At 36.4% G+C, this 14,501-nt stretch overlaps 2 protein-coding genes across 8 annotated transcripts in view; one reads left to right on the forward strand and one right to left on the reverse strand.

Annotated features, from left to right (window-relative positions):
• The window catches only part of POLI (DNA polymerase iota), a 29,901-nt gene extending 23,722 nt beyond the window's left edge, over positions 1-6,179 (forward strand). For all 3 annotated transcript variants that reach the window (XM_017882982.1, XM_017882983.1, XM_017882984.1), the window contains exon 10: positions 1,586-6,179. In XM_017882982.1, coding sequence (XP_017738471.1) covers positions 1,586-2,404 — 819 coding nt within the window. In that variant the 3' untranslated portion in view covers positions 2,405-6,179. The remainder of the gene's footprint in view (positions 1-1,585) is intronic.
• Positions 6,180-12,160: 5,981 nt separating this feature from the next.
• The window catches only part of STARD6 (StAR related lipid transfer domain containing 6), a 42,605-nt gene continuing 40,264 nt past the window's right edge, over positions 12,161-14,501 (reverse strand). For all 5 annotated transcript variants that reach the window (XR_001887489.1, XR_001887490.1, XR_001887492.1 and 2 more), the window contains one exon: positions 12,161-12,655. Coding sequence is in view for 1 of the 5 variants with exons in the window: in XM_017882992.1 (XP_017738481.1) it covers positions 12,472-12,655 (184 nt within the window). In the remaining 4 variants the exon portion in view is untranslated. The remainder of the gene's footprint in view (positions 12,656-14,501) is intronic.

The raw sequence follows: 14,501 nt of genomic DNA on the forward strand, positions 1-14,501 counted from the left end.
ACTCTTTTTTGTTCAGTTTTCTAAGTATACCCTTATGGGATTTGTGTGGTTAAATTACAAATCTAAGTGCTTGTCTTTTTGATAGAGTTTAGAGATTCTTTTGGGTGATATTGTTTAGGTAATTAACTTGTTTATAATACCTATCTTATGGTTGCTGGCCTTAAATATACTGTGATCTAAGAAGAAAACATAAGCATCACTGGATAAAAGAGAGAACCATTATGGAGGTTCTCTGTTTTGGAATTGTTAACACATTTTATAGTAGTCTATAAAAATATGATGGATTAGCTCATAAGTATTAAAATATTTTCAGGTATTAGAAGTCACATCTTTTTGTCTTTTAGCTGACACATGAGTTACCAGTACCTTTCCCACGATTCTTTTGTTAAAGTATTTACATTTTCTTGGTTTTGAAATAGTAGTGAATTTTGATAGCGATATTGATAGAATTGACTACTGATTTTATAGTTGTAAAGTTAACAGTGTGGCAATAGAAAGGCAGAGGCCAGTCACATTTTTCAGACGACTAAAACAAAACCCCTTTACTAATAGATCACTATTTAGTAAATGTGGGTTACCTTAAAAATAATTATTTTTTACTAAATTGTTCATGCCTATAATTAACTCAATTTAAAATACTTTTTTGTTTGTTTAGTCAGTATAATTTTAGTAACCTTTTCATTTTCATTTAAGTTTAAAGTGAGAACAGTATAGTGTATGGAAATAGTGAATTAATGGTCTCTTCAAATTACTTTTTTCTGTGACCCTTTTTATTCCGTCTGTTTGAAAAAGTGTTTTCTGTTTACATTTTATTCGGTGAAATTGGAATTAAAAGTGCTCACTTATAGTGGCATTAGAGAAGTAAATATAAGTGAAAGTACCTTGTATATATTTGTCACACAGTAGGTATTCAATAAATATAAGGGCCTGAATCTTTTCTACTCCTTTTACTTTTTTGGAGTTCATATTGTGTTGATGTTTACTGAGTTATATTTGACTATGTTTATATTTTATGCTGCTTAAAACTAGAGGAGACATTTAAATGAAAACTATAGGAAAATTACACAAGTTAGAGTTGAAAGTGTCTTTAAATTTTATATAAATATAAACTAGTACTATATCTTGATGATGTTGGGTTTTGTTACAGGCTTTTTTATCTTTTGTTAAAAGTTACCCTTTAGAATAGTAATTTTGGAAAACTAGCCATTGATGCTGTATGTGTATGTTTTACTGAAAAATACCCTTAGGTGAACTTGCGTTCTCTAGGCCACCATTCTTGTATTTATAGAATTGAAAGTTTGGTTGCATGATTGTTACACTCTTCCCAGGTCTCCAAATGCATGTTTACCTCTGTCTCAGTGCTATCTAGGAAGGAAACCTCTTCCTGGAATAGTGGGTAAAGATTCACACAATAATGTGACTAATTGTGGTAGTAGATCTCTAGTTATTTGGAACAGATCACAAAGAGTTAAATTTGCTGAGTAGGTTAGAAACATGTCAGATAATAGCTACAGGCACATAGCAGCAGCAGGGATATTTAAAACGTATCAGATATGTAAATTAGTCTGTTATTCTTGTGTTCTAGAAAATGAAAGACACTCATATGGAAGATTTTCCCAAAGACAAAGAAACAAACTGGGATTTCCTACCAAGTGGAAGAATGGAAAGTACAAGAACTAGGGAGTCTCCACTAGATACCACAAAGTTTTCTAAAGGAAAAGATATTAATGAATTCCCACTCTGTTCACTTCCTGAAGGTGTTGATCAAGAAGTCTTTAAGCAGCTTCCAATAGATATTCAAGAAGAAATCCTTTCTGGAAAATCTAGGGAAAAATTTCAAGGGAAAGGAAGTGTGAGTTGTCCATTACATGCTTCTAGAGGAGTATTATCTTTCTTTTCTAAAAAACAAATGCAAGATATTCCCATAAATCCTAGAGATCATTTATCCAGTCTCAAACAGGTATCCTCTGTATCTCCTTGTGAACCGGGAACATCAGGCTTAAATAGCGGTAGTTCCTCTTATATGTCTAGCCAAAAGGATTATTCATATTATTTAGATAATAGATTAAAAGATGAACGAATGAGTCAAGGACCTAAAGAACCTCAAGGATTCCACTTTACAAATTCAAACCCTGCTGTGTCTGCTTTTCATTCATTTCCAAATTTGCAGAGTGAGCAACTTTTCTCCAAAAACCACACTACACATAGCCATAAGCAAACAGTAGCAACAGACTCTCATGAAGGACTTATAGAAAATAGAGAGCCAGATTCTGTTGATGAGAAAATTACTTTCCCTTCTGACATTGATCCTCAAGTTTTCTATGAACTACCAGAAGTAGTACAAAAGGAACTGCTGGCAGAGTGGAAGAGAACAGGATCAGATTTCCACATTGGACATAAATAAGCATATTCAGCAAAAACGTCTGAAAATCTAGGGAATACCATTATTTTCAAATTAGTGGTTTATTAAGCTCTTCTATATTAAACACTAATAGATATTCAATAATGGAGTAAACTGTTCGAGATAAAGCAAGAATAGTTGCAGGAAGTAAATTCTGGCACAAAGCATAAAAATATAACAGAAGAAATAATGTAAAATACTATCTTTTATGTCTAAAGCCGTTTTATATTGCTTTTCAATAAAAAGAATATCATGATCAACATAGAATATTTTTCATGAATTGGTGAGGAGATGTATATGCTTGTATATAAAAAATAGCCAAATCATTGCAATGCTATGGTAAAGGACACATTTTTTTTTTTCTTGTGATATGTAGAATATCTCAAATTCAGCTTAGGATATAACCAAATAGCAAATCCTACTGCCAACTAACCTATTAAAAATATAGATAGTTTTGACTAAAGTACATTACATTTAGTATGTTGACTTTTAAAATACCAAAGCAATTTATATTCAATTAATGCTTCTTCATATACCAATAATCTACCACAATACACAGCACATAAGGGCCATTCAATAAACATTGAATGAATGAATGAATGGTTTGGCTAGGGCCAGGGTGGGGAGTTGAAGTGAGAGAACAGTATATGTTGTAGAGAACAGTGGTAGAAGGAACTCTCTGTGCAAGTAAATTAAGGGAAAGATGGACACCAGAAATGCAAGGTGATGGGCCTATAAGCATACTGGATAATGGAATAAGTCCATTTCTTTCCAGCTAGTTTGAAGGGCCTAAAAGCACTGAGTTACATGTTTTTGTATCTTGCCTACATTTGGAGATGATATTAGGTTGTCATAACAACCACAAATATAGACCATTACTAAACTGGTAGATGTCTTCTTTCTCTCATTGTTACTATCTTCTTCTTTTGCCTGCTAAACTAAAAATTGGATATAAGATTGAGAACGTGTTATATAATTTGCAAGACATAGAGGATGTTTATAGAATATACTAGTGTATCCCACAGCACCAATATGGGAGTATTGTGTTCTCAAGTTTATAATTTTTGCACATATAATCTAAAAAAGAGACTTTAAAATAAAGTACACAAATATGAACCAAAGAGTAGCTTAAAAATACTTTTTTCTAGATCTGAAATTTTCTTTCCTTTTTTTTTTTCTGGAGACAGAGTCTCACTCTGTCGCCCAGGGTGCAGTCCAGTGGCGCGATCCCAGCTCACTGCAACCTCCATCTCCCAGGTTCAAGCAATTCTCCTGCCTCAGCAGGGATTACAGGCAGACCCTACCACACCCAGCACATTTTTGTATTTTTATTTTGTATTTTTAGTAGAGACCACATTTCACCATATTGGCCAGGATGCTCTTGAACTCCTGATCTCAGGTGATCCCCACCTTGGCCTCCCAAAATGCTGGGATTACAGGTGTGAGCCATTGCGCCCGGCCCCAGGTCTGAAATTTTAACTTAGTTTTGGATTCCTTGGAATTTGAAAATATGCTAACACGGAGGATTTTAAATAGGTAGTTTGAGGTTATCAAGAAAAGTAACTTGGAGCAAGAACATCAGAAATTGTTCACCATGCAAATATTTAGTACTCTGAATCAAGGAACATAGTATTTTTTACATGAAGTATTCCAGTAAGGTAATTAAACTTATGGAAGGGTTATATAACTGTTGTAAATAATTCATTAAAACATTTTATAATCCTTGTAATGATTTCAGGAACTTCCTAGAAGGGTCTTAAGAAAAAATGGCTAAGAAAAGAAAGTGAATAATGGTTTTGGCCAGCTTAGAAAGAGAAGGTAAAATAGTTAAAAATACATTTCATAGATTGAGAATGTAGGGGCTGTGTCACAGTTATGCTACTTATTTTGTGGTTTTAAGTTAGTCTCAACATCTTTGGGTCTCAGAATCAACTTTTTATGGGATCTTTTTTCTCTGTTTTTAAGATTATCTCTTTTTTTTGATGTTTTGCAAGTTTACTGTATTATTTGGAAGTGCGAATTTCTTTTTATTCTTAGCATATACTGGCTTCTTCCTGTATTTTTAAATTCATGTTCTGTAAAATTCTCAATCACTAGCTCTTCAAATATTTCTTCCCTGTTCTAGGACTGTATACAAATGATAGACTTCCTTACTGTATCCCTCATGTCTTTTAATTTCTCAAATTTTTCATCCTCTTGTTTCATTTTACTGCATTTTGGGTAATTTCATCAGCTGTATCTTTCTGTTTACTAGTTCATTTTTCAGTAGCATCTCACCTGCTGTTGAAAACAATGATGGTTTTAATTTCAATAAATATATTTTTCATTTAATTCTTTTAACTTCCTATTTACTGATTACAGTCCCTTGTAAGTCTAGTTCTAATTTTTAAAAGTCAAATATTTGATATTTTTGATAATTTCAATATTTTAAGTCTCTATAAGTTTACATTTAAGGTTATTATTTATTGCATATATTGTGACTTATTTCCTTGAGTATGTGTTAATCTGTGAGAAGACAGAGGACCTAAGTTGTGTGTTTTCCTTGAGTATGATTTGGGTTCGTTGCTTTTCTGGGTGAGGTGGTACAAACTCCTTGGCATACTCTATTCACCTTTGAGGATCCTGATTGAATGCCAATGCCTTGTCTTAAATTTAAGCTCCCTAACCCTTACTACTAGCTGAAGGTTTTGTCTCTGCAGGTCAATTGCAAACTAACAGGCAGAAGTTATCTGCCTTCAGGGATAAACCCCATCTTTCAAGCTGTCTTCTTGCTTGATGCTTCCTGCTGCTTTCTTGCTTTTGTTTCAGCTCAAGTTTTTTTTTTGTATCTGCCTTGAATGTAAAGGGTATTTTTTTTTTTTTTTTTCTGTTTCTGTCTTGAGTGTATAGTGTAGAGGGGGTTCCTGTCTTGAGTGTAGGCCTGGAGATTTTCCTTATATGGTACAAACCAGCAATGAATTAAGAGGTCTGTTTTCTCCAAGATCTAGTGTTTTGTACTGGGAGAACACTTTTAAAAAGTATCTATTCCACTGTAGTGCCAAAGTACAAATTTATTTGGATTTATTTTTTGCCATCTTATTTTTTGCCATATTTCTTTTTCTATGTTATGCTTCTTTCCCACCTTTATCTCTCCTCCTGTCTTTTGATATCAGCTGGGTTTTCTATTTAATCATATATTTTTCCCTTTACTGATTTGGAATGTGAATGTTACAAGTAGTTTTGATTATCCTTAAACATGTAAAAATGCTACCTTCTTTCCAAACAACACAAAGGTATTGAAAAAACATTAATTCTAATTAAATTCCACAAGTTCTTTATTGAATCTCCACATTGGGTATTATTAGTATTTTATATAGTCAATGTTTGTTTAGATTTGCCCAAACGTTTATCTTTTTTGATGGGACATGGTGGGAGCTTACCTTTTTTCTTGTGTGTCAGATGTTTCCTTCTAGGTAAAATTCTTTATACTTTCTGAAATTATGTCCTTAGAGCTTTAGATTTAGAACTGACATCTCTTGAGCTGTTCTAAGATAATATCTTTTCCTTTGGAGATGTGCAGTTTTTATTATATGCCTAGCTGTAGATTTATCATGCATTTAGGTTTATTCTGAATCTGCAGATTTGTGTCTTCCATCAAATCTGGATTGTTTTCAATATTAAAAAACTTCTATTTTAAAATCTGTATATAGAAAGGTACATAAACATAAATGGACATGTTAATGAGTAATAGTAACAACTGTGTAACTATACAAGTCAAGAAATAAAACATATCAAGTAATCAGGAAGTCCAGAGTTTTCTTTGGGGTTTCATTACGTAGGCATGATTTATCTTTACTGTGTGATTGAACTTAATCTCCAGCTTCCCTCCTCTACCTGGACATCAGGCTGGCTCAAAGTCTCAACACCCTAATCATGGTTATTTTTTTGACATGAACTACCTCCATCCTAAATCATTTTGTTAGCATTAGCTGTCTAGGGCCCACTGTGGGTCACATCATTAGCATACACTTTCAGGGCTTACCATGAATAATGAAGGCACTCCTGTTGTTTAGGAAATTCCATGGGTTTTAGGAGCTCGGTGTCTAGGAACGCTGAACGAAGACCAGACCGATTGTACTACAGTATCTTTTTTTTTTTGAGATGGAGTCTCACTCTGTTGCCCAGGCTGGAGTGCAGTGGTGTGGTCTTGACTCACCACGACCTCCATCTCCTGGGTTCAAGTGATTCTCCTGCCTCAGCCCCCTGAGTAGCTGGGATTACAGGCAGCTACCACCACGCCTAGATAATTCTTGTAGTTTTAGTAGAGATGGCATTTCACCATGTTGGTCAGGCTGATATTGAACTCCTGACCTCGTGATCTGCCCACCTCAGCCTCCCAAAGTGCTGAGTTTACAGGCGTGAGTCACTGCCCCGGCCCTACTATAGAATCTTACAAGTTTTGAGATGTCTTATGGTCCCCAAAGTGATCTACTTTAGTAAATATACGTATGACTTGACTGACAATGTGGTTATGCTCAGACAAGGCCATTCTAAATTGAAAATATCATGAGTTAAATACATTTAATACATCTATGAAACATCATAGCTTAGCTAGGCCTACCTCAGACATGCTCAGAACAACTCACTGGCCTACAGTTGGGCAAAATCATCTAACCCGAAGCCTGTTTACAGAGCCTGGACCAGGTGGGGTGGTTCATGCTTGTAATCCTAGCACTTTGGAAGACCGAGGTGGGTGGATTGCCTGAGCTCAGGAGTTCGAGACCAACCTGGGCAACATGGTGAAACCCCATGTCTACTAAAATACAAAAAGTTGGCATGGTGGCACGTGCCTGTAATCTCACCTACTCAGGAGGCTGAGACAGGAGAATCGCCTGAACCTGGGAGGCAGAGGTTGCAGTGAACCAAGATCACGCCATTGCACTCCAGCCCGAGTGACAGAGCAAGACTCCATCTCAAATAAAACAAAACAAAAATAAAGCCTGTTTTATAATAAAATGTTGAATATCTCATGTATCGTGCTGCATTTCAGTCACTGAATAGAATTAACAGCAGATAGTACTGGAGAAAAAATTAGTACACTTGAAGACACGGCAATAAATTATTCAGAAGGAAACAGAAAAAAAATAAACAGAGCATCTGTGAGCTATGAGACAGCTTCAAGCAGGCTAATATATGTCTCTTCTTTTTTTTTTTTTTTTTTTTTTTTTTTTTTTTTTTTTTTTTTTTTGACAGTTTTGCTCTTGTTGCCCAGGCTGGAGTGCAATGGCACGATCTCGGCTCACCACAACCTCCACCTTCCCGGGTGCAAGTGATACTCCTGCCTCAGCTACCCAAGTAGCTGGAATTACAGGCATGCACCACCAGGCCCGGCTAATTTTTTGTATTTTTAGTAGAGATGGGGTTTCTCCTTGTTAGTCAGGCTGGTCTCGAACTCCTGACCTCAGGTGATCCGTCCACCTCGGCCTCCCAAAGTGCTGGGATTACAGATGTGAGCCACCGCGCCTGGTCAATGTATGTCTTATTCAAGTCCCCAAAGAAGAGAAGAGTGTGGGAGATGTAAAAAATATTTGAAGAAACAATGGAGAAATTTTTCCAAATTTGAGGATAACTATTAACCCACAGGTCCAAAGAGCTTGGCAAATCCCAAGTACAATAAACATGAAGAAAACTATACCAAGGAATATCCTAATCAGAGCTCTTAAAACCAGTGATAAACACCATCCCTTCAAAAAGACATACTATTAGAGAAAAACAAGCAAAACCAACAATTTTGAAAACATTGGAAGCCAGAAGACAGTGGTCTAACATCCTCAAATGAAGTAAAGAAATAGGGGAAAAGTCTGTTAACTTAGAATTCCAAACCCAGCAAAAATATCTTTTTTAAAAAAAGTAAAATAAGAACATAAGGCATACATATTGAAAGAACTCATGCCCAGTAGACCTACAGTACCTATAAAATTAGAGGAAGTCCAACAGGCAGGAAGAGCACACCAGATGGAAATACAGATCTATATACAGAAATGAGGAGCACTAGAAATGTAGGTATATTTAAAAGCTTTTTTTGTTTCTTATTTCCAAGTGTCTTTTAAAAGTTGGCTATATAAAACAAAATAAAATTATTAAAAATACATTGGAGGGTTACAATGTATGTAGGAGTAAAAGGTAACAATAGTACAAAGGCCAGGACGGGAAGTATGTAATTTTAAGTATATAAATGGTAATATATTATTGTAAGGCCCTTAAACTAAACATGAAGTGGTGGGTTACAGCTTGAAGACAGCTTGAAGACAGACTGTGTGTTAGAGATGTATCATATAAACCTTAAAATAACCACTGAAATAGCAAAATAAGTTTTAATAAATAAGATAATAAAGTCAAGCTGCATATTCTGTATTAGTAAAGCTTAATTTTCTGAAAAAATAAATATAAATATAAGTTGTACTACTTTATTTCCACACTCTAGTGGAACTTCTTTGCTTTTTTTACTATAGATACTGGAATACCTTTCCAGATGCCTTTGCAGCCAGATGTGAACAGTGTTCCATTTCTGGCTAATGAGATGTAAGCATCTTTGTTGTTCATCTCTATCATTTTGTCATTTCAAAAATGTTAAATAAATGGAAGAATGCACTATTTAACCTTATGAGATTGGCTTTTTCATTATTATTCCCCTGAGATGATTCCAGTTGTTGTGTGCATCGATAGTTTGTTCCTTTTTATTACTTAGTAGTATTCTGTGTATGGATTTCCACAGTTTAACTCTTCACCCATGTGGGTTGTTTGAAGTTTTTGGCTATTTGGAATAAAGCTACTATCAACATTTGTGTACATGTTTTTGTGTAAATGCTTTCATTTCTATGGGATGAAGAGTACAATTGCTGGGTTGTACAGTAAGTATTTGTTTGATTTGCAAGACACTGCCACACTTTTCCAGAGAGGCAGTTACCGTTTCACATTTCCAGGTGTAATGTATGAGTGATCCATTTTCTCCAAATTCTTGCCACCACCTGATGTTATCACTATTTAAAAAAAACTTAGCTATTCTGGTAAGCTTGTACTGATATGTTACTTTACCTAATGGCCAATGATGCTGAACATCTTTTGATATGGATATCTTAGTGAAATGTCCATGTCTTTGTCCCTAATTAGATTATTTCTTATACAGTTGAGTTTTGAAAGCTCTTTATATATTTTAGTTACAAGTACTTTGTTGGAAATGTCTTGCAAATAGTTTTGTTCCAGTCTATCACTTATCTTTCCATCTTCCTCTCAGGTCTTTCACGTAGTATACCTTTTTTTTTTTTAAACTTTGATTAAGATCAATTTGTCATTTTTTTCTGTTAAGAATCATGATTTGGTGTCAAGTGTAATATCTCTGCCTAGTTGTAGGTTCTGAAAATTTTATCTTATGTTTTTCTTCTAAATATTTTATAGTTTTATATTGTGCATATAACTCCATATTCCATTTTAAGTAAATTTTTGTACTTAGCGTAAGGTTAGATCAAGGCCTATGAATGTCCAGCTGCTCCAACACCATTTGCTGAAAGGCTGTTCCACTGAATTGTTTTTAAACCTTTGTCACCCATCAAAGGTGATTTAATATACTCACGAGAACAGTTTATTTTTACCCATTCCAATGCTCTTTTCTTTCTGAAGACCTCTGGATCCTATTTAATCTTCATTTTTAGCAGGCAGTCCTGCTGTTCAGGTGTAGTATGAGAACTGGGTGGATGTGTTGGTTCAGCCTTCCATTGAGCCCTGCCGTCACCACTCTGGCAAAAGTAGAGCACAGACTGCCTCTCATTGCAGATGGGTGAGGTGGCAGTTCAGCTCCCCTTCTGGCCCTGCTGACATCCTCCTGGCAAAGGGGGGCACTGATTTGCACATCCTTTTTGCTTCCCAGTGGGACTGGAAGCTTACCTCCCCGATGGAACCTGATGACACAGGGGAGGTGACAAGGAAGTGGAGTGCTGCCTAGGCCCGTGTCCTACCTCTTTGTTTCACCTTGTTGATACCCAGGTGGGAATGGAGGCTCAGATCCCTGCTGAACCCTGCTAACACCAGAGAGGGTATATTGTTTCCAATGGAAACTGTAACAAATTTCCACAAATTTAGTGGCTTAAAAAAACAAATATTTTGTCTCATAACTCTGGAGGCCAGAAGTCTGAAAGCAGGGCCACACTCCTTCTGAAAGCTCTAGGGGAGAATCCTTTTTCACTTCTTTCAGTTTCTGGTGGCTCCAAGTGTTCCTGGGCTGTGGCTGTAAAACTCCAGTGTCTACCTCTGTCTTCACATGGCTTTCTCCTGTTCTCCATGTCTCTATCCTCTATATATCTCTTATAAGGACATTTGTTTTTGGATTTAGGGCCACCAGGATAATCCAGGGTGATCTCATCTTGAGGTCTTTAATTATCTTTGCAAAGACCCTTTTTCCAAATTAGTTCACATTCACAAGTTCCAGGGATGTGACATGGACATTTTTTTTTGGTGGGTCACTGTTCCCACTACACCCTGATGGAGGGTGGGGATGGAGGCTTAGCATCCTGCTGGGCCTTGGTGACTCCAGGGGTGGGAGTAGGGGTGGGAGAGGGTAGTGAAGCTCCCTGGTCACTAGTCTTTCTTTGCACTACCTAGTTGCTATGGGTTGAATGTCCCTCTGCTTTTATGAATGGATTAATGTTACTATCACAGGAGTGGTTTTGTTATAAAAGTGAGCTCTCTCTTGCTCTTACCCTCATGCCATGTGATGCCCTCCACCATGTTATGATGTAGCAAGAAGGCCCTCACCAGATGTCGGTACCAGGCTCTTAGACTTCTCAGTCTCCAGAATTGTGAACTAAATAAACTTATTTTCTTTATAATTATTCAACCTGTGGTATTCTGTTGTAGCCACAGAACATGGACTAAGACATTGGTTAAGTCTCGTTGCTGCCAGCTGGGGGTGGAAGCTGTCTTTGTCACTGGACTTCACTTATACTACCTATATTACCTCCTGCTTCTGCTGAGTGGAAGACAGAAAATCAGCTCCCTGCTTGGTCAGTCTACATCACCTGAAAGGGCAATCAGTGCTGCCTACATCTGCCAGGTAGAAGATGGGAGATTAGCTCCCTGCTCAGCTTTGCAGACACCATAGGATAGGGGTGTGTCAGGGCACTCCCATCTGCTTCTGTGGGATGGGGTTGGGTAGGATGGAAAAGTATCTCCTTGCTCTGCCACACTGAAACCGTGGGGGTGGCTTGTAGGTTGATGCTTGGCTGGTGTAGGGTGGGCATTATAAAAAAGTGTTTTTGTTCTGTTAGGTGCCTGGTCCTATGACTAGGAGGAGAAGGCTTTTCATGCATGCAGTTGTGTGTGTGTGTGTGTGTGTGTGTGTGTGTGTCTTTCCCACCTGGGATATGTGGGGGGAAATAAGGAAACCCAGAGAACTCACTGAATGTCATTCCTTAAGTCCCAACGTCCATAGATAGCTTGCTGCATTCTTTCCACCTATGCTTGAGTTTTCCTATGCTTGTTTGTTGTGTTATGTGCAGGGTCTTTAAGTTTTAAGAGGAAAAACTTGGGAAGAATGGGCTATTGCATCTTGGCCACACCAGAAATTGTTTGATGACTCATTCCATTTAAAATTCTAAATGTCATTGGTCATACATTTTAGTGGAATTCTTTTCGATTTTTATGTTCATTTTCCCTACAATTCTCAATTTAAGCAGTAAGTGAAAGAAAAACAATTTAAAATATATTTTAACCTTTAGTTAATGCTGACTTCTGACTGCATCTGCTTTCTTATTGGTTCTTATACAGAGGATTTTACAGGGACAAAAGCAAAAGATGAAAATATGCTAATAACACTTGTTATTTAACATCATTCTTACGTGAGATTAAAAACTGTATTTAATGCCATATTCTTGCACAACTATGAGTTCTTATTTTTATGAACTATCTTCAGCAATGTGTACAAGAATACTGTTTAGAATAGTTTAACAGTATTATTTATGCATGTTGACTTAGAAGTAAACTGCAATAACTACTACACATGATTTTATAGCAGAATGGCCTCATTTCTTCTTTTGGTATCATGAATGACTATTATGACGAAATCCACGTCCTGATGGAGTTTTGTGTGCCTTTATTCCATCTTTTGCATTGAGGATGAAGTTTACTAAGTTAGAAGGCATGGTTTTTTCAATTATTGATGGTGACAATTTTCCTCTCATTTCTGTCTGGACAAACATCACTAGTTTGGAATATGCTGGGTTTCTGTAAGCAAAAGAAGAGTTAAAAAAAGACAAGAAATTTTTAGATTTACCTACTGAATTTACAGGTTTTGGAGAGCAGGATTCTTATTCACCATTGACATACTTAAAATTGTACTTAAAATATTAAGTGGCTAGAATATTTCTTAAAATCTTCAGTTTTAGGCACCCTTTCCTTTTGTTATTTTACTGACTTTTAAAATTCTAACAGTAATGTATGCGTATTATGAAAATTTAAACAATATAAATTTTTCATAATTAAAGAAAAATTTCCCTCCCTTATTTCCCTTCTCCTGTTTCCCAGAGATAATCACTGTATATAGTTTTAATTGTTATCTTTTCAGGTGACTGTCTATATATATATATGTGTGTATATATATATACACACACATATATACAAAGACAGCATACATATGTACATCAATGAATATGTACCCCACATATATAAATAGAGTTTTATTTTTTTAATGGAGACATTTTCTGCAACTAGTTTTATTTTATCTTATGAACTTCCTTCTGTGTCTGTACATACAGATCTACTTAACTGTTTTTCATGGCTACAGACAGTATTTCTATTCTATTTAACAGTCCTTTTATTGACTATCATTTAGGTTGTTTCTCACTTTTGGCTACTGTAAGTAAAGCTGCAATAAAATATCTTTGTAATGTATCCATTTATGCTTTTTTTTTTTTTGAGACACAGTCTTACTCTGTTGCCCAGGCTGGAGTGCAGGGTCGTGATTATAGTTCACTGCAGCCTCCAACTCCTGAGTTTAAGCGATTCTCCAGCCTCAGCTTTCTGAGTGGCTGGGACTACAAGCATGCCCAATCATGCCTGGCTAGATTTTAAAAATTTTTTAAAGAGACAGGGTCTCATTATGTTGCCAAGGCTAGTCTCAAGCTCCTGGCCTCAAGCGATCCTCTCACTTCGGCCTCCCAAAATGCTGGGATTTCTGGTGCGACCCACCTCACCCAGCCCCATTTACACTTTTATAAATCCTTATAATTTCTAGGTCAAAGGTTTGTGCATTAAGCTTTTTGACATGTTAATTCCAAACTGCACTCTAAGTGGTATTTTATATTCTAGCCCACTGATCTTCACACTGGGGTAGGAAAGGATGAATACTTTTAAGAGAATAAGTTTTCAAATCTCTAACTTCCATATGCATTTTTTCCTTATCTGATGTGTAAATAAATATGTCTCTGATGGAGATGTGGGCTTTTTCTTTCCTATCAGCCTGTTCAAAATCGCCCTTCTCTTGCTTTATACAACAAAGGCATACCTGTTATCCACACTAAATAGTACTATGGTGCTTTACCTTGGTATGTAAAAATCTTTGAGATGCTAAAGGGAAAATCTGATTAGAAGCGGGTTGAGAAAAAAATATTTTCCAAGTCATGCCATTTTTTTTTTCAGTAAAACTGAAGGATCTAATTGAGCGGTCAGCTACAGGTCTTTTTTTTTTTCTTTTGAGACAGAGTCTTACTCTGTCACCCAGGCTGGAGTGCCGTGGCATGATCTGGGATCACTGCAAGCTCCGTCTCCCGGGTTCAAACGATTCTCCTGCTTCAGCCTCTCGAGTAGCTGGGACTACAGGCATGCGCCACCATGCCTGGCTAATTTTTGTATTTTTGGTAGAGACGGGGTTTCACCATGTTGACCAGGTTGATCTTGAACTCCTGACCTCAGGTGATCCACGCACCTCAGCCTCCCAAAGTGCTGGGATTATAAGTGAGAGCCACCATGCCTGGCCAGGTCTTTTTTTAATGATAAATAGTTTTTGATGATAGGTCACTACATAATTTATGGTATATAATTCATAAATTTTATATAAAATAAAAAATATTTT

Source organism: Rhinopithecus bieti, unplaced genomic scaffold, assembly GCF_001698545.2.
Source record: "Rhinopithecus bieti isolate Rb0 unplaced genomic scaffold, ASM169854v2 scaffold_13674, whole genome shotgun sequence".
Classification (NCBI taxonomy): Eukaryota; Metazoa; Chordata; class Mammalia; order Primates; family Cercopithecidae; genus Rhinopithecus; species Rhinopithecus bieti.